Below are 19,710 nucleotides of genomic sequence, written 5' to 3' on the forward strand. Positions count from 1 at the left end.
GACAATTAATGCCCTCGAAATAACTTTCATCATTATTTCAGCCTCTGACATAATGATGAAAGGTGTGCTAACGTTATTGTCATATTGACTTTTGAGCAATAATGGCACATATGTGTGCACTGGTGAAGTCCAATCCGTTGCACATCAGCACCCGTTGCATCCACTATGCGTTTCACGTCCAACGTTTCCCAGCGCTGCATCCCGAAAGTTCGAATTTTTTTTTATTATCGGTTTCAGTTGACTCTATTTGTTTAAGGATGTTCAATTCAGAAAACTATACAGAGTATAAAAAAGACAGCACTCGGTCACTGCAAAACACCACAGAAGCCAATTTGAATAATAATGACACTATTTAGTATACGCTGCAAACATTCATTTGATAGTTATTGAGAGCTTGAAAATGGCAATAATATAGAAATATGTGTTGTCAAATTATATTTTATAGAAGTTTAGGTGCGTGATTTTCACCAAATTAGGATAAATAGAGGGCTAATTTATAATAAACACATGAAGGCCTCACTAGGTAGTGCATGTATATTGAAAATAGGTTGCGAAATTGAATATACATATAGCACTCATGCCCAAATATCCAAAACATTGCACACCACGAAGCAGTCGTCGACTACTTGAGGTACAGCGCATGTCTTTTGGTGCAATAAATGGTTGCCTTTAAAAGGCATTCGCCATAGATAGCCACTGCGCGTTATTAGAATAAAGCTGAATATCGGGTGACGTCACTGGAAAATTGTGCGGGGTCAAAAATGTCCAGTACATTCACTTTCGTCAAGGAAATGGTCCTCCGTAGAGCCTCGTCATCAGAGACTGCACGGCTGTCAGTATCTCGAACTTGCCAAAATGAACAGTCTGGCCTCGGTAGGTGAAAGTCCGCTCTACATTGTCATCCGACAAGTCATCGAGGACGACGCACTTGTCTTTTCCGTAAGCACTGAGCATCTGGTTAAGCTGCAGGAGAATGTAGCGCCATAAGAGGGTAATGAAAGCCACTTCACACCACTGAAGCGATTTCAAGCAACAAAAAGATTCTTTTTTCACAACTAGAATCAGTAAAAGTAGGAGCGAAAAGTTTTCTTCTCAGACAGCTCTCTTTTAAACAAGCATTATTATTTACCCTAAACATCTTTTGGACGCTAAGCATGTTAAACTACCGCGTTGGTGGCCTATTTATTACGGTGCTCGACATCCGATTCGCAACTCCCGGGATTGAGTTTCGGCAGCGGGGGCTGCATTATTATTGCAAGTCAAAATGCTCGAAGCCCTTATGCTTATATTTCGGCGCGTGTTAAGAAACCACAGGTGGCAAAAATTTCTCCGGCCCTCCTTCCACGTAACAGTAATAACCCCATCCTTGTGGTGGGACGCTGAACGCCATCAATTATATTTATTAGTAAAAAGCATGCTATATTGAGCTGAACGACGCATTTCGCGCGGTTTCAAAGTAACAGTTGTGCCTTAGCAAAAAACCCTCTACCAAAACGAAGATCAGAAAATATAGGGGTGAGAAATTTTTAAATGCCAAGCATTTCTTAGCGAACTTCAGCGACTTCGAGCGTATCTATCTATCTATCTATCTATCTATCTATCTATCTATCTATCTATCTATCTATCTATCTATCTATCTATCTATCTATCTATCTATCTATCTATCTATCTATCTATCTATCTATCAATCTATCTATCTATCTATCTGTAATATCTATCTATCTATAATATCTATCTATCAAAAGAAAGATCTTTTGAGCACTAAGGATGCTGTATTTGGCTTAATGATGAATACTTGGCGGCTTTAGAGTAATAGTGGTGTCTTTACAATATGTCTTAGCCTTGAGGCGATTTAAAGCAAAGAAAATATCAGATTTCATTACCAGAAACATTAAAGATAGGTATGTGAAGATCGCTTGTTCTATAATGCAGTTGTCGTTTGAAAAAAGCACTATTATTCACCTTAAATATGATTTGAGCGTAAACAGTGTTACATTAGGCTGACGGATGTATACTGGTTGGTTTTAAAATAACAGTGGCGTCCCTAGAATATCTACGGGCCTACAATACGTGCAGGCATATGCGGCGATTGTGCATTGCCTGATTAAGCAGGACTACTTGATCTCCAGCAGCACTGAATAATCATTCATAATATGGCTACATATGCTAAAAGGTCGACATGTGTTTGTATGAAGCAAGCATTCTCTCCAGTCGTTTACTACAATATGACTGTGTGCAGGATAAACATACGTGTGTTTGCGTGTGTTCGCATGCGCGCGTGCGTGCGTGTGCACGCGCGTGTGTGTGTGTGTGCGTGTGCATGTGTGCATGTGCGTGTGTTTGTGTGTGTCGCATTCTTTCCTTCAAAGTTCATGCGATGGTGTTGTTTTGCCTGTTCGACTTTAAGTTCTTGTTTTTCCGTTATAACGGTGTTTAGACATTTGGCAAGCCCCCATTATATCGACGTATTGTGCTAATAAAGACAACAGTACCTTAACATGTTATGAATTGTGATTATCTCCAGCAACCACTGACAATAGAGTTGGCAAATATGTCATTCCAAGCTTTTTCTAAATGTGTCGTTCGCTCTATTGCGTGCAATGCAAAAACAACAAAGCAAATAAAGCAACGTTATTATTCGTCACCTTATGGTTGGCTCAACGTTATGGTTTACGAGGAGGAATGGCTATTTCTATCCGTTAGGATGTCCTTTATATAGAACGAAGACCGCTCTATGGCCACAAGGTTAGCGCTAAAAGATCATTCTTTTTTTTTGTTAGCTCATCTGCTTTACTCAAGCACTTATATCACTGCCAAGTCCAAAAAAATATTTATCAATGCTACCTCTCGACTCCTTGCCCCCTGGAAACGCCACTTCTGCCGACGATTAATTCATACACAGTTTCCCCGACAACCTTGGTAAAGACGCTTGTAATACTCACGCATTCAAAAACGTCTACTTCGGAGGTGGAGTGTGCAACATACCTTGTACGATAGCGTGGGACCAGTGTCGTAAGCGAAGAGGGTTAACAAGTCGCCGTTGCGAATGTAACGCCAGAAATGGGAGTACGTTGTGTTGTCAAAGTGGTAGATCGTCGGCAGGTCTTCTACCGGGTACTTGTTATTGCTGCCCCGGGTTGTGAACTGCAGATATTATTGCAGCACAGACAAAAACAAATGAAACAAGTGCAATGCGCACAATGCAAGCGCAATGCATATGCCAGAAAATGTTCTTGGAGAGGCACATTGGCATGCACGCCACCAACATAAAAACGGAGCAGAGACTAGCCTGAAGGAACTTGGGCGACTTTGCATCTATCTATCTATCTATCTATCTATCTATCTATCTATCTATCTATCTATCTATCTATCTATCTATCTATCTATCTATCTATCTATCTATCTATCTATCTATCTGATCTCTCCCAGCCGTTTCGTTATGGTATCGATACCAAACCTGGTATGGCACAACATGACTAGATGAATAACATATGTGACAAGTCATACCATGAAAATCATGACATAAAGGTCATTAATGTCATGATTTACATTTCATGGTCCTGCAGCTCTTGCGGTGGTTTCGTTCTCATGGCATGTTGCAAAACTGGTATGGTATTGCATGATTACATGGCGAACACAAGCGAAAGATCCTAACATGAAAGTCATGACATTCATGTCATGTAACGTAATGACTACACACCAAGCTCCTGATGTGCTCGTGGCCGTTTCGCTGGCGTCACATACACCAAATTCAGTATTACGTTATGTGAATGGATGACCAAGGTATGTGACTGGTGCAAACTTGATAGTCATGAGGTGCGAGTCGTATAGCAACATGACGACATGCCACGCTTATGATGCCCTGGTGGCGATGTCACTAGCTCCGCTTATACCGAATTTGGTATTACAGGACGCGATTGGCTGATGAAGGTATTATACTGATGCAAACATCATAAACATGAGATGCGTGTCATGTAGCAACATGACAAGAAGCTTCACACATGATGCGCTCAGGGCCTATCTGATAGCATCATATGTACTAAACTCGGTATTACACGACGCAAATGACGACAGGCAAATTACACATACAAACATGATAATCGTGACAGGTGTGTTATGTAACAGCATGACTACATGCCACACTCGTGATGCAGTCGCGGCCGTATCGTTAGCTTCAGATGTGCCAAATTTGGTATTACGTGACATCAAAGGATGACAAAGTATCTGACTAGTGCTAACATGATACTCTTGAGATTCGTGTCATGTCAGAACATGTCTACATGCCGCAGTCAAGGCGCCAATACATTTCGACGTGACGTGGTGCGCGTGCTCACCGACGTTCATTTCGTCCGGTCACGCCAGCGTTGCCACGCGGGGCACTGGTCCTGCCATATACTCGCAGGCGCCCGCCGCACTGCGTAGCTTTGACGCATGCGCGTTCCACCGCGTCCGGCATCCCTCCGTCATGAAAAGAGGGAGACGCAGTGTTGTCTGTGTAACTCGTTGCGAAATGCATCACGAAAAAAGGGAGACGCAGTGTTGCTTGTGTAATCGGTGCGAAATGCAACATGTCGCATTTCGCGCCTGTTGGTGTCGGGTCACGCCGACAGACCCTGGTCATGCCAGGCGTCAGACTATAGAATGCTCGCGTTTTGCTAACGTAGCGTCGCTGTGCCCAGCGTGGGCACGCGTCAATGCTACATTGCAGTATATTGGGCCCTTCATGTTGCGCTCGCAGCCGTTTGGCTAGCTCCACATATATCAAATTTTGTGGTACGTGATGCCAACAAATGACAAAAGTACATGACTGATTCAAACATGATAATCCTTACATGTGTGTCATGTAAGTACATGACAACATACCACGTTCATAGCATGCTCGCGGTCGCTTGGCTCGCTTCATATATACTAAATTTGGTATCACGTGGCGTGAATAGATGACGAAGGTAAACAATACATCCATACATGATAATCACGACACGAAAGTCATGCACGGCAGCATTCATCTCCACCTCGTAACGTTGTGCTGATTTTAAAGTGGCATATATACCTTCGTTATTTGTGCTTTGCATATCATCGATTCCCACTGTACGTGGGATCTGCTAATTTTTTTATTGTATTCGTGTTGCTTCCATCGAAGCGGCGAATTGAATGTACTACCCGTAATGTGGAATCACATTGGCAACATTGGCAAAAAACTCGGCCATACACTGTATTGACTCAATGAGTGCATTTAAATATGCCCATGGTGCATAGCCTAGCATACATTGACCATCTAATGCCTCATTCCCAACAAGGGGTTTGAAAAACAGTAACCTTAGCGTGGGCAGCACTGAAAAAGATACGTTGAAGGTCGCTATGCTGGTGAAACAAGATGGAGACTGAGTGGATTGATCAAATAAGTTAGGTAGCACCAGCAAGCCTACCTGTCCGCGTGTGGATCCAGCGAAAACTTATCAGTACCTGTATAAGAGATATGAAAAATACATATGCTTCTCACGCTCTTAATACAAGCCATGTTAACTTTTGTTTTAGCAGATTTCAAGATATCGTGGGTTCAAGAAATAAATATTTTGCCTCCTTTCTTTGTTTTTTTTTTGGAATAGGTACAAAGGCTTGGGATACCCCAGACACCGTGCCTCTCATTCCACTGCTCCGACGACACCGGCTCGATGCTATATTTGTGCACTCTCTGCGCAGACAATCCATGATTCTCTTCACAGTTCAACTGCCGGTGTTGTTTGTATAAGTAATAACACTTCACATCACCCATTAGTTTAGCGTAATTAGCCAACGTTTTAAATAACTTAGCAAACACTAGCATGCTAACGAATATTAGCCACTGCTAAGTCAGCGATAGTAGTGTCGCTAGCTGTTATTCATAAAACACAACACAAAATGAATATGAGAATTTTTATCGTTCATTTTAAATAACTTTGGTTTTCCATAACTTTGATCAGGAGCAATCGATATTGGGCTCTAAACTAGAGAAAAACAAAGGTCGAATGTGCGTCAACTTCAAGGTCAGCCAAGATGCCTTAATAATTTTCACGGAAAATGATATTAACCACATCGTGTACATTTGTAAGAATATATAGCCCACAGACATAAAGCATTACAAAAGATGTGTGAGGTGGGAGGAAAGTCTGCACAAGCGAGACTGAGAGCAAGGGCGCATTCATTCATGGAGCTAGGTTGCAGCCACTTTTCGTGAATTTATCATTGGACTAGCTCTCCCGGCCAAAAGGAAAAAAAAAACCCTGTTTTAGAGAGCGTGTAAACAAGAAACGTCAATATAATCACCTTGGTTGATACATTCATGCAGCGAACATCATTATTAAAACAACACAGATTGGTGAGCTTTATGTATATTGAACCAGGCCACGGTGGTGTAGTGGCTAAGGTACTCGGCTGCTGACCCGCAGGTTAAACCCCATATATCAATCAATTTATGTATACATTGAGCAACACTTACCCTAAGCCGTCCGAATCGTTGCACGTCCGGATCGTTGTGAACTTCGCTCACGAAGTCGATGGGATCGGCGCTGCTGCGCATGTAGTTGATGGACGTTGTGAGGGAGAAGCACAGAGATCGGCGGTTCAAAACCTGCTTCCAGCGCGGGAATTCCCCCAGTATGTCCAGCTTTGAAAGATAAAGTAAGAGACGACGGGACGTTAGCTAAAGTATTTAAGGCCTGGGTGTTTTGCGAAGATAGCAGACACTTTGCTCCGTGTGTACGCCACCAGTATTCAGCATCCCCCCCACCCCCACCGCCTCTGACATTCGCTATTGAACACACTGTTCGCAGTCATCATGATGATGATTATAACAGCTGTACGAGTGAGTTTAGAGATATGGGAGCAAATAATTGCGGCTTAGCCGGTGTCGCTTTACAAGGCGTTAATGTATCTATTGCAAGCTTCTATAAATTATTGTACGCACAGTATTACGTGAGTGACATGGGTGCCGCCAGCTTTGCCCGTCGTACGAATTTTTTGCGATCTGTGTACACAGCGAAGTGGATTGATAAGGTCATTATAACGTCTAGTGCATCAGCATAACCGTTTTCATGCGTGGACGTCCAGAGAATAATTATCAACCGTTTGCTTATAGATACACAACGGCCACGTTAACTGGCGAATATGATTGCTCGATTGATATGAGGGGTTTAACGTCCCAAAACCACCATATGATTATGAGAGACGCCGTAGTGGAGGGCTCCGGAAATTTCGACCACCTGGGGTTCTTTAACTTGCACCCAAATCTGAGAATATGATCGCTCCGAAACCGTTCGTAAGCGGGTCTAAAATGAAAGTTTTTATATCACCATAACACATTTAGCTTGAAATTTTAACAATGTCTGCGTTCATGCCGACCTCGACTCTGATATCTGCTGCGTTTTCAGCTGTGCCCTTTGAACACTAAGCGCTTTCGTACCCTGGAAGACGCATGAGTGGACCCTTTTATATAGCAATTGATTAATTGATTGATATATGTGGTTTAGCGTCCGAAAGTCACCATATTATGAGAGACGCCGTAGTGGAGGGCTCCAAAAATTCCGACCTTCTGGGGTTCTTTAATGTGAGACCAAATATTAGCACATGGCCCTACAACATTTCCGCCTCCATTGAAAATGTAGCCGCCGCAGCTGGGATTCGATCCCGCGGCCAGCGGGTCAGGAGCCGAGTACCTTGGCCACTATACCTCCGTGGCGGGGCTTTACATAGAAAGTAAACTTGCAATGTTGGCTTGTTGGTACGGCATATTTGAATAATAAAGGTAGCACAATGTAACAGGGCACACACAAAACACAGAGAAACACATGCATTGCTACACTTCCAACAAATGGTTTATATCTGAGACCTACGTTTATTTTATACACTTTTATGCACACAGCTGCAACTAACACGTTTGAGAGCACAAGCAATTTCGCAACATTGCATGATTTTTATATTCTTGTGCCGATAATCACGGAAATGAACCCCATCGCACAATATAAGACAAAATTAATTTGCGCACCTTCCAGCTTACGCGCATGTACTGTAAATCCTTTTTTAGGAGCGCAATGTAGACGGACTGCTGGCACAAGCACTACCATATACCAGCCAAATGTATCCATTCAGCTTCTGCAATAGGGCGTGTCACTTAACACACACTCCTACATACGATGGCAGTATCCTGAAAGCATGAGTTGCCCCTGCATATTTCGCCATGCAAGGATAGGAAGCCATCTGACAGTATCTTGTTCACTTTGTTGCTGTGATCAGATACGTGAATTTTTGTACCAGTGTTGTATACCAGGTTCTGTTAAATTGTAAAAAGAGCTATTTAGAACAGATGAAGAGGTATATTAACGACATGTTCACTGTGTTGCTAAGCGTAAACATAGCAACACAGTGAACAGAATTTGGAGAGATGGACCAACGAGCCAACAAAATCGATCCCTGTGGACTCGTGCACAACTGCAACGCCGCAACCACATTAAATCTGGTTTTGAGGGGTCCTTTGCCAACTGCAACCAAAGAATCTTTATTTACAATCTAACATGCAAGAAATAACTGAGGATTCGTTTCAGTAAAGAAAATCACAACACAAGTGCCAAAAAACGCGAGGGATGACCACATAACTGTGAATAATAGGAACGCCTTTGCACGCCTTTCTGGTAAAGAACCCATTGCAAGTGATTTGCACTTGACATGAGGGTTTGGAATGACTTAAAACGGCCTTTTCTTTTCTCCTTGGCTATTTAGCGGCGAAGCTCCTCATAGCGGCACCTGTTCGTCCCTCATAGCTGTTGTAGTGTGTAACAAGTATAACATTTTGACCTCCAATGTGGTGCCAGTGACACAATTATTCTGTGCGTTGTTGAACAATAAAAAATATTGCTCAATGTACATAATAATGGCTGCTAATAGGGAATGGGAGAGAGGAGCATTGAGCTTTTAGTTAACGCGCACGTTGCGATCCCCATTAGCAGCTATTGGCATGTACATTGCGCACTATCTGACAAGAAAGGGTTGCTACGTTATACTCGTTGGGTGTAACCTCCTTACTTTTAGAAAGGTTTAGAGAGCGTTGAGCCACAGTGCCATGAATACAATGAACTAGTATATAACATGAATGAACTCGAGTTGGTTAAAGGTGGGAAGTAGATACGAAGCGCAAGCCGTAAGAAAGTAAAATCCAAATTCTGCTATCTCTCATTACCCATTAGCAGCCATTGGCACGTACATTGAGCACTATCTGACAGGAAAAGGTTGCCACGTTATACTCGCTGGGCAAAACCTTTTTGGTTTTAGAAAGGTTTAGCGAACGTTGGGCCGCAGTGTCATGAATACAGTGAACTAGTATCTACCATGAACTCGAGGTGGTTAAAGGTGGGACGTAGACCCGAAGCGCAAGCCGTAAGAAAGTGTGTGTGTGCCACCTCTCGTTTAGTCCATGAAATGTCCGCTGGATGGAGGTGCTTCTATATGGGGAGTATATGATGAAAAGATGCGAGTAGGTGGTACTTGGAGGGTTGAATAGATGGATGAACAGACACACTAACAGATGCATGGATGGACGCATGAACGGACGCAGGGGCGGATGCATGAACGAACGCAAGGACGGATGCAATAACAGACGCACGCACGGAAGGGCGGATGGAAGCATGGATGGTCACACAGACGGACGCGTGGACGGACGGAAGCAAGAACGAATGGACGGGCGAATGCTTCACCCCACTCTCCATCATTCACTCCGTGGATATGCTGCCAATGTTTAGGGGCGAAGCTCCTTATAGCGGCACCCATTGGTCCCGCGTAGTATGTAAGATCCAGAGTTTTACGAAGTCGGGCAAACCTCGGCCTAGCCTGCATAGCGCCCCTGCTACAGCTAGCAAAACGCTACACAAACCGGTGCATTTCCAATGGAGGCGGAATCGTTATGGCCCCGAGTGCTCAGGTTTTGGTGCTCGGTAAAGAACCCCAGGTGGTCGAAATTTCCGGAGCCCTTCTCTACGGTGTCTCTCATAATCATATGGCAGTTTGTGACGTTAAACCCCACACATCAATCAATCATAATATTAATCATCATCATCAGCCTGACTACGTCCACTGCAGGACAAAGGCCTCTCCCATGTTCCGCCAGTTAACCCGGTCCTGTGCTAGCTGCTGCCAATTTATACCCGCAAACTTCTTAATCTCATCAGCCCACCTAACCTTCTGTTTCCCCCTAACCCGCTTCCCTTCTCTGGGAATCCAGTTAGTTACCCTTAATGACCAGCGGTTATCCTGTCTACGCGCTAAATGCCCGGCCCATGTCCATTTCATCTTCTTTATTTCAACTATGATATCCTTAACCCCCGTTTGTCCCCTAATCCACTCTGCTCTCTTCTTGTCTCTTAAGGTTACACCTACCATTTTTTTTTCCATTGCTCGCTGCGTCGTCCTCAAGTTAAGCTGAACCCTCTTTGTAAGTCTCCAGGTATATGCTCCGTAGCTAAGTACCGGCAAGATACAGCTGTTATGTACCTTCCTCTTGAGGGATAGTGGCAATCTACCTGTCATAATTTGAGAGTGCTTGCCGAATGTACTCCACCCCATTCTTATTCTTCTAGTTACTTCAATCCCGTGGTTAGGCTCTGCGGTGATTACCTGCCCTAAGTAGACATAGTCTTTTACAACTTCAAGTGCACTATTACCTATCTCGAAGCGCTGCTCCTTTCCGAGGTTGCAATCAATCATCAATCACTACACAAACCACGGATAGAGTCAACAGCGAGCAATGAAGAAATATAAAGAGAGGGAATGAAAGGAAAACTAGAAAAAAAGGTAGGAGGAAAAAGAACTAAAGAGAAGAAAACAGAAAACACTGGCAAAGAGGTGAAAATTTAAAAGAGATGAAAGAAAGAGAAAAATAAACGGAACAAATAAAGGCTACCTGGCTTCGCACTTCCTGAACGTTTAGCAAAGCTAGGGTGAAGCTGCCTAAATTTTTTGCTACTTTGACTACACCTTTCCTGTGAAAGCGCCGTGCGAGCAGATCTTCAGTTACGACTAAAGGACGCTTTACTTACCATTCCACGGGTGCCCGGAGCGACTGCGTTGAGGGGATTTGGCGGGGACGCAGCCTTGTACGGAGAAACGTTACCTCCCGCTCGTCCCAAGATTATGTTGCTCTCGTCGGTAGTATTGCTCGTGCTTACCCCGACTACGTCGGCATCCCTGCGGATGTTAACAAGAACAAGAGATGATAAGAAAGCAAAAGACACGGTATGGAGTGCTAGACCTCATGAATGTACACGCGTAAGTACAGTGACACGTAATGAGTGGCTGAGCGCCTGTCTTTAGGCTGGTGTCCGCTACAGGTGAAGTCACCAATGCTTCCGCTCTGGCTGGCAGCGCCGTCGTTGTGACCAGTGCTGCCAGTGTACACTTCCCCGGTCGCCGTTCAAGGTACCACTCTGGTCGCCTCTCCATTCATTCGAAAAATGCTCACTAGATGGAGCACCCTCAACCGAGGCGCTTGAATTCAAACTGGCACAGTACATGGAAGTGTTTTTTTGAGCGCTACCGATCGACTGCGCAGATTAACGGCTTTGCATGTTTCGAGCTTGCTTTTTTAATTATTATGCAGCAGTTTAAATATATTTTGCGCTTATTGCATTGTACGGCTCTTTTGGAGGTTATTCACCAGGTATTTACTTGTTTGTGTGTGTGTGTTGTTTGTTTGTGTTTTTTCTCTTGCCAACCCATGGGGGAGGTGCACGTACACCAAACACACAACTTTTATAGTACAGCTTAGACTTTTTTCTTTTCGTAGGGCAGGATTCGTCGTACGCCATGTTTTGTAATTATGGAGTAAGACAATACATAAGGAATATTGGTGTCGAAAAAGGCATGGTTAAAAAGACTGTAAAATGTTCAAGGGTCGGGGTGGGTTTGAACTTAGGCAGAAGTGCAGATGTGCATGAAGAGGAGGCTGATGCCAAGTGTAGGCAATGTTAAATCAAGGAAAAAATAGAGAAAAGGATGTTGCCAAAAGTGAACTGCTGATGAGAATCACCGAGCTTGAGACTTCATTGGCGACAGAGCAAGAAAAACGAGGGATATGGGAGAAAGGCTCAAGTCCGCCCAGGAGGCACTAGCGAAGGTGCACAAAGAAGCGGCTGAGGGAAGTGAGCGCAAAACTCAAAACTACAGCTGATGGACGAAACATCGTGGTAACTGCAGGTGGTTTAAACGATGTCTTAAATGAAGATACGGCAGGACTAGCGACAAGACTGGTGAAAGGGGTCGATGACATGCGCACAATTTCTCCTCAGGTACAAGTAGCGATATGCACAATACCGGAGGTACCCGTGCGCGTGACAGCGACCTGCAAAGAGCGGTTGTCAACACAACCTAAGAGATATGGCGGATGAGTCGAGAGAATCGCTTTGAGATGGTGGAAATAAACGGAGAGGTGCATAGGTGGGGTAATTTTCAACGAGACAGAATTCACTTCGATTGGCGGCTAGGTCATGAGGTGGGTCGGCGACTTGCAGGACAAGCAGTAGCTTTTTTGGGGGGCAAGGGGGCCCTTCGGAGTGCAGGATAGCTAGTAACGAGGAAAAAAACCAGGGGGACTCTTTGACAGGTGGTATAGACAGACACAATTCCAAAGTGGCACCAATATCTAAGACACATAGAGTCCGGGGCAGAATTCGACGTAGCCACGAGAGCTGATGCAAGTCAGATGTAGGGTATATTAATATGAAGGGTGGCAGGAATAGACTGAAGTGGGAATAGTTAGAAGAACAGCTAAGGGAGGAGATGCCGATGGTAATGGTTTTGTAGAAACACATCTTAGAGACAAGGAACAACTGCCTAATAATCTGGACTACGCATGGCAATATTGTAATAGAAGAGAAGGCAGCGGAAAGGGGGGTGGTATGAGGGCATTCATTCATAAAAGTACAGACTGGTAAAGGGTCAAGAAGAGTGCAAGGAGCATTTATGGCTAAAAGAGAAAGTGGCAGGGCAAATGATGCTCATTGGTTTTGTATACTTGTGGACAGGGGCAAAAAACAGAAAGGACAATCAACAAATGGTGTAGTGCATAGGAAATGCTATTGCCAATCTAGGAGAAGAATGCGAGTTAATTGTATAAGGAGATATGAATGCGCACATAAAAGATATGGATGAATATACTAACCCAACAGGCACAATCTAATGATATGTGTGAAAAACATGATTTAATGATTTGCAAGAGCACCGAGAAATGCGAATGGCAGATAACTTGAGAGGTGGAAAGGCTGCAGTCGATGATAGATTACGCAATAATGTCACATAGGACGTATGATCGGCTAAGGGTGATAAACATAGATGAATGTGGGTCCAGAAGCTTAGGTAGTGATTACCGACGTATCAAGCTGACTTTTGGCAGAGAAATGAAATTGAAAAGGTGGCATTACGAGCAACCACCCGATAATATTTATTCAAAAAAGCAAATAGAAATAGCAAATAAAGAGTTGAGAAAGTAATCACCGAGGATACTGAAACAAAGTGGGCGTACACAACTCTAACTCGATTGTTTCAGTTATAGCTTTCTAAGGTACGAGTCAAATGGTATAACTTTTTGAGCTGCTGAAGGAAAGTGTCTGATTTTTCAGAGACAAGATTAGAAGAAAGGGGGCCCAATGAATGGCGGAAGTAAACAAAAAATATAGAAAGGCAGCTGCAAAGTTTTGAAACCATGTCAATTCTCTGAGTAATAAGACAAGCATGAAACAGAGGTTAATAACCACAGTTCAAGGAGTCAGGCTAGAAGGGGATGAGGCAATTTAATATATAAAAACAATGGCAGAAAAATTTAAACACCGAGAAAACGCTGCATGCACCGTACCAGATGTGGGTGGACCGCTCAGCTTAGTGGCTCCGCTGGGACAACAAGAGTAGGAAAGGGCAGATAAAAGGGTTCCGAATAGCTCATCAACAGGCCCTGACGGCATGCCGATCATGGCAATAAAGAAACTAGGACCAAACTTTAAGCAAACGTTAAGAGATGCAGCGAGAAAAGCAATAGTCAATGGTGAAGCTCCAAGTGGGTGGAAACTAACCAAGATCTCTAACGGAAACTAACGGAGATGAGCATGATCTCTAAAGGAAAGAGGGGTAAAATCGATATAAACAACTGTCATCCTTTAACAGTGACATCAGTAGTTTACCGGCTTATGATGCAGATAGTAAAAAAAAAGACTACAGACATGGGTGGAAAATGAGGGGGTTCTGGGAGAACTACAAACTCGGTTCCGTAAACGAAGAAGGTTGGAGGACAATCTGTTTTCATTGATGCGTGTACTCAAGCCGCGAAAAAAGAACACAGGCCCCTGCAGCTGTCATTCCTACATATCAATGGAACTTACGATAGTGTGATTCAAGAAGAATTGTGGGGTATAGTGAACACACTAGATGTGGAATATGGAATAGCTAATCTTTTAAAGGATATCTATAAAAGTAACAAGATAGTTATCAAATGGGAAGAACAGGTATCTAAACCTATATAGATACAACGCGGGCTTCGACAGAGATGTCTCTTGTCACCTTTGTTATTTATGCTATAACTCCAGGGACTAGAAGCCAAATTAGAGGGGAGTCGACTCGGATTCAGCCGCTCTTTTGCCAAGCAAGGAAAACACATTGGACAGTCATTACCAGCATTTTTGTATGCAGATGATATAGTAATATTAGCCGGCAACAAGTAAGATCTGCAGGGATTGATAGACATCTGTGGTAATGAGACAGATAGGGTAAGTCTGACGTTCAGCAAGCGAAAATGGCAATCATGATTTTAATAATAACAAAGGCAGTGAGCATAAGATCTAGGAAGTCATGCTAGAAATAGCGGATAAATACAAATATCTAGGCGTATAGGTAAATAACAGGGCTAAGTATCTCAGGAAACACGAAACAGAGGTAATGACTAAGGGCACCAGGAATGCGGCTGTAATAAAAAATGGGGCACTGTGGAACTACAACAGGTATGATGTTGTGAGAGGGATTTGGAAAGGTGTTATGATCCCGGGTTTGACGTTCGGCAATGCGGTCTTGTGCTTGAAATCAGAAGTTCTAGCAAGATTGGAAATAAACAACGTGGCATAGGTAAGCTTGCTTTGGGAGCACACGAGAATACCCAAAAGCAGGGGGTACAGGGTGACATGGGATGGACATCGTTCGAGTGCACGCAAGCTAGCAGCAAGGCAAAATTTGAGGAGCGATTGAGAAAAATGGGAGAAAAGCATTCACCAGGAAAGTTTTCTGCAACTTATACTTGAAGAATGTTGATACCTAATGGAGGAAGCGAACTCTAAAACTGTCAAGCAAGTTTTTAGATAACAGCAGAATACCAAGCCGAAAGGAAACATCGATTAAGAAGGAGGTGAAGAAAACAGATAGGGACATGTGGAAGATGGAAATGCTTACGAAATCATCACTGGAGACCTACCGAACTTTTAGGCAGGAAATTCCAAGGGAAAGATTGACGACAATTGTCGGGGCAGTCCACTGCTCTTCAAGGCTAGAACGGGTGTATTGCAGACCAACAAGTGCCGAGCAAAATACCAAGACACACAAAAATTATGTAGTGTGTGTAAAGACAAGGAGGAAACGGCTGAACATTTTATAACGCTCTGTAAAAGGCTCCATCCTATAGTCGAATGTAATGACGCCGAATTTTTCAAAGCATTGGGGTTTAGGGACAGTGAAAGCAAAATGCACTGTAAAAGGGTAGAAATAACCAGGAGGAGGCTAACTGGTTGGTGGCTGCAATCGAGGCCTGCATGCTTATGTCCTCGTGACTGCGTCCACTTCGTTCTTGTCCCTTCGTAGGCTCGGGAGCACGTGAAACTTTTTTACGACGAGTGTTACATATAAGTGCGGGTGCGACTGTTCTCGCAACAAATCCTCCGCGCAGGGCGGGGCCTCGCCGCGATGACGTCGCCACCATTATCTTTTTTTTTCTCTCTGTCTCTCTCTCTCTCCGTTTGACGGCGCGGTACGCGGTCGACGCGGTCATTGTGGTGGCGTGCACTCCACTTGAGCGAGAAGCGTGCAATGTCTTGTTAAGTGGCCGGAAAATCGGAACGCAACGATGAGCGAGCCTCCTGACCGACAGAAGGTGATCGAAAAGTACCTCCAAGGATTACGTCATGACGACGGCTACTCTCATGGCTACCTGAAGTCAGACGAATAGCTAAAGCTTTTTGAGAGGTCCCTGGCTGCCGTCAACAAGAGGTATGCTGTGCGGACATCAAGAGACCTGAGCAAGTCGTCTAAATGTGAGGATGTCTCGATTGCTTCTTAATGTATTGATCTGCGCGTAGATCTAGCATTGAAACACGCAGTAGCGATTTAAACCAGCTAGGGACACGGCAGTACAGGCTTCTTCTCAGTTGCGGTTATTGGTTTTCGCCTTTTTGGAGTTAGAGTTAGGTATCATTGTTTTCGTTACTGGTTCACAGTTCCCCTAGAACCGATTCATTTCGGTGTGAGTGAAGTATTGTTCGGATTACCGGGACATGACCCAATCTTCAGAGATTCTATAAACGTTATTGGAGCTGTAATTGGCACCTTGTCTGTGTCTGCGTGTTTCTTTGGTCCCCGTTGCTTAGTGCCCCAAAATATTCAGTTTTAACTGAACTGTATTTTTTCAGTTTTAGTCATGATTAGCACCACGCTAGCAAGCTAATTGTGGCAAAGCCGTGCGTGCCATCCGTGGTCCTCCAGGAAGTGTAAATTAGACGTCTAGAGCAAGGCGGCCCTGATGTTGAACGCTGTATATGAGAAGCTGAAGGGTCAGGGTCAAGATTTTTTGCCCAATTATATTAAAATCCCAAGGCCCAACCAACTGTAACGTGTTGGTGCTGCTTGTAAGTTGTAACTTAAAAACCACATGAAAAGTCTGGGTATATATTAATAATAATAATGATAATTATATTCATCATTCTGGTTGACCAAAGCCAGAAATTCTTGCCAGACGAAGCGCATCTTAACGTTTTTTTGCTGCCATTTCACAAAAACTAAAACAAGATTTGATATTGCCCTCTGCCATGCATAAAACTAGGTGCCTTCATTAAATCATCTTTATTGTTTATTTTCAACCAATGTCGTCTTCTCCATGATCCACTGCGGATCTCGAATCTCTCTGGACAATGTGCCGTTCGGAATCGTCAAGGAAACCATCAAAGTGTGCATATTTGGAACGGAGTACTACAAGAAAACTCAGGAGAAAAGAAAAGAACAGGTATGTTACATGGTGATGCACTCCAAAAACTTTCAATCTCATGCACATATCCAGCAGTCTTCCAGTTCAAAGATTGTGTGTAGGCAATGTAAAGAAGATTTACTTTAAGTTACTACAAGTGTACACGAGAAATAAATATTGTTAACTTCATTTACAGAGTTCAAGTACCACTGACTGGCAGAAAGAGGTGTACGAGAAAAAGCGGGTGAACCTCCAAGGCATAAAGAAGAAGGGGTTCGCAGCAACAATGAATTTGAAGTGGATTGAGTTGTACCCAGATTTCCAGGTATGTAATGTGCAATGACATGTAAAAAATCATTCCAGATTAATTTCTGGGACTTTATTATGTCATTTATGATTGTGCAATCCGACACAACACCGTTCAAGCAGCGCAACAAGATGAGGGCAAAGTAAAGATGAGACAGAAGACAGCGCTCTATATTTCCACCATTGCCAGTATGTATACACGTGGGAAATAGCAAGATAAACAGAGTGTGAAAGATAAAATGAGCACAACGCATACAGTCTCGGCATCTAAGCCAAGACTGTATGCGTTTTGTGCTTTGCGCTCTCATTTTGCTATTTCCCACATGTATATATACTGGCAATAGTGGAAATATGCTTCCAGCTATTAGTTCAGCGCTGTTTTATGTCTCATCTTGACTTCGCCCTCATCTTGTCGCACTTTTTGAAACCATAAAATATGATCTGTGTACTTAACAGTGCCTGCTTTCTAGGTGGATGTGCCCCAGCCATGCGGCAAATTAAGAGAGGGTCGTCTGAAAGCCGACAAAGCCAAGGAGCTGCAGGAGGCACTTGACGCAGAGCAGCAGACTGTGGCCAAAGAGACGCGAGTATATGTTACGATTGCCGACTGCAGTTCCCATCAAAACTATGGTTTCGAGAACATGGAAGCTTTCAGCCAAAACATGGACAAGAGCGTTGCTGAGCGAATTCAGATGTTGGCAAGAGAAGGCATTACTTCTGTATCAGATGTGAAAAGTGCCTTCACTATTATGTGCACGACGTACTTTTTGCGAACAAGGAGAAGCCTGATGGCAGCTGCAGGGCCGTTTTCCCAACACTTCGTGACATCAGCAACCAGATCCAAGCTGTGCTTAAGAAAGACCGCCACAGCACAGTTGATCAAGAGAATGCTAGAATCCTAATTGAAAAGATCAGGGGTGAGCAACCCGAATCCTTCGTTGTTTATCGGCCGTATGCAGCACGCAGCTTCGTGGGTAGCAGCGACTCGGACAACGTGGAAGAGGGCGTTGCCAGCGAGTGTGAAGACACGTTGCTGTTTTGCTTCCAAACAAAATTCATGAGTAGCATGCTTAAAAAGTGCGGAGGCTCAGTAGTTTGCCTCGACGCAACGCACAAGACGATTGACTATGCCCTACCACTTTTCTTGCTTGTCGTGAAAACACCGTCGAGATACACACCAGCTGGTGTGTTTATCATACAGTTCGAGACGGCCCACTGTATCGCTGAGGTTTTAGACGTTTTCAAGCAGTGGTGTGACAACTGGTCCCTACAATACTGGATGGTGGATTATAGCAAGGCAGAAATAAGTGCCATCAAGCAAGTGTTTCCAGAGAGTCAAAGCTCTATCTGTGACTTCCATAGACTACAGGCATGGCAGAGGTGGCTTCACAGAAAGGAAAACAACATATCCGATCCAGATAAGGCCCTGAGACTCATGAAACACGTAGCCAGTGCTTCAAATCAGCATGACTTTGACAAGGCGGTTGAAGTCCTTATTGACTCTGAGTATTGGAAAAACGAAAGATTCCGCAGTTACTTTGAAGAATTGTGGCTGTCAGTAAAGGGGCTGTGGGTCATGTCTTACAGGCTGGGGTTTGACGTTGTGTTGACGTTGTGATGACGTTGTGACGTTGGAGTTCGAAGTTGTGTTGACGTTGTGATAACAGTGGGTATAGTGGAAGTTATGGTGGATATGGCGGGAAGTAGTGGAAATTATGACGGATATGCCGGGACATACTGGCTGGCATGATGTACAGAAGAAGGGTAAAGTGGAAACTATGGTGGGAAGTAGCGGCTAGATAGTGGGCAATCATGGGAGGCTCTGCCCACCATTGCGCTAATGCTGGGAAGCACAAAGCAGGTGGTGGTGGTGCTTATTATGGTGGGCCACACAGTGTACCAAGCTGTGAAGCTCTTCCCACCATTGCGATAATGCTGGAAGCACGAACCAGATGATGGGTGGTGCTTATTATGGCGGCCCACATGGTGTACCAAGCTGAGAAGCTCTGCCCACTATTACGATATTACTGGAAAGCAGTGAGCAGATGATGGGTGGGCTTATAATGGCGGGCAATATATATGATGTACCAAGCTAGAATCTGTGTTCTACCAGCATGATTTCCATCAAAGGTTAGGCCTACCGACCAAGCCCGCACACTTGTGTTATCCGCGCTTCT

At 44.0% G+C, this 19,710-nt stretch overlaps 2 protein-coding genes across 2 annotated transcripts in view; one reads left to right on the forward strand and one right to left on the reverse strand.

The window, feature by feature from the left end:
• Positions 1-520: 520 nt before the first annotated feature.
• LOC119177831 (uncharacterized) overlaps positions 521-19,710 on the reverse strand; it is a 31,155-nt gene continuing 11,965 nt past the window's right edge. The window contains exons 4-7 of the mRNA XM_075887448.1: positions 11,061-11,208; positions 6,476-6,643; positions 2,986-3,144; positions 521-963 (exon numbers count right to left, since the gene is read on the reverse strand). Coding sequence (XP_075743563.1) covers positions 784-963; positions 2,986-3,144; positions 6,476-6,643; positions 11,061-11,208 — 655 coding nt within the window. The 3' untranslated portion in view covers positions 521-783. The remainder of the gene's footprint in view (positions 964-2,985; positions 3,145-6,475; positions 6,644-11,060; positions 11,209-19,710) is intronic.
• On the forward strand, positions 17,401-18,573 carry LOC142799707 (uncharacterized). The gene is made up of 2 exons (XM_075887449.1): positions 17,401-17,552; positions 18,004-18,573. The coding sequence occupies exons 1-2, from the start codon at positions 17,514-17,516 to the stop codon at positions 18,433-18,435; spliced, it is 471 nt and encodes a 156-aa protein (XP_075743564.1). The 5' UTR covers positions 17,401-17,513; the 3' UTR covers positions 18,436-18,573.

Source organism: Rhipicephalus microplus, chromosome 1 (genome assembly GCF_043290135.1).
Source record: "Rhipicephalus microplus isolate Deutch F79 chromosome 1, USDA_Rmic, whole genome shotgun sequence".
Taxonomy (NCBI): domain Eukaryota; kingdom Metazoa; phylum Arthropoda; class Arachnida; order Ixodida; family Ixodidae; genus Rhipicephalus; species Rhipicephalus microplus.

What these genes read in the sequence shown, in the direction of transcription:
- LOC142799707 (XM_075887449.1), top strand. Translation starts at nt 17,514, where the DNA reads ATGAATTTGAAGTGGATTGAGTTGTACCCAGATTTCCAG. An exon ending in AGTTGTACCCAGATTTCCAG is followed by an intron (nt 17,553 to 18,003) that starts GTATGTAATGTG and finishes CCTGCTTTCTAG; the next exon opens with GTGGATGTGCCCCAGCCATG.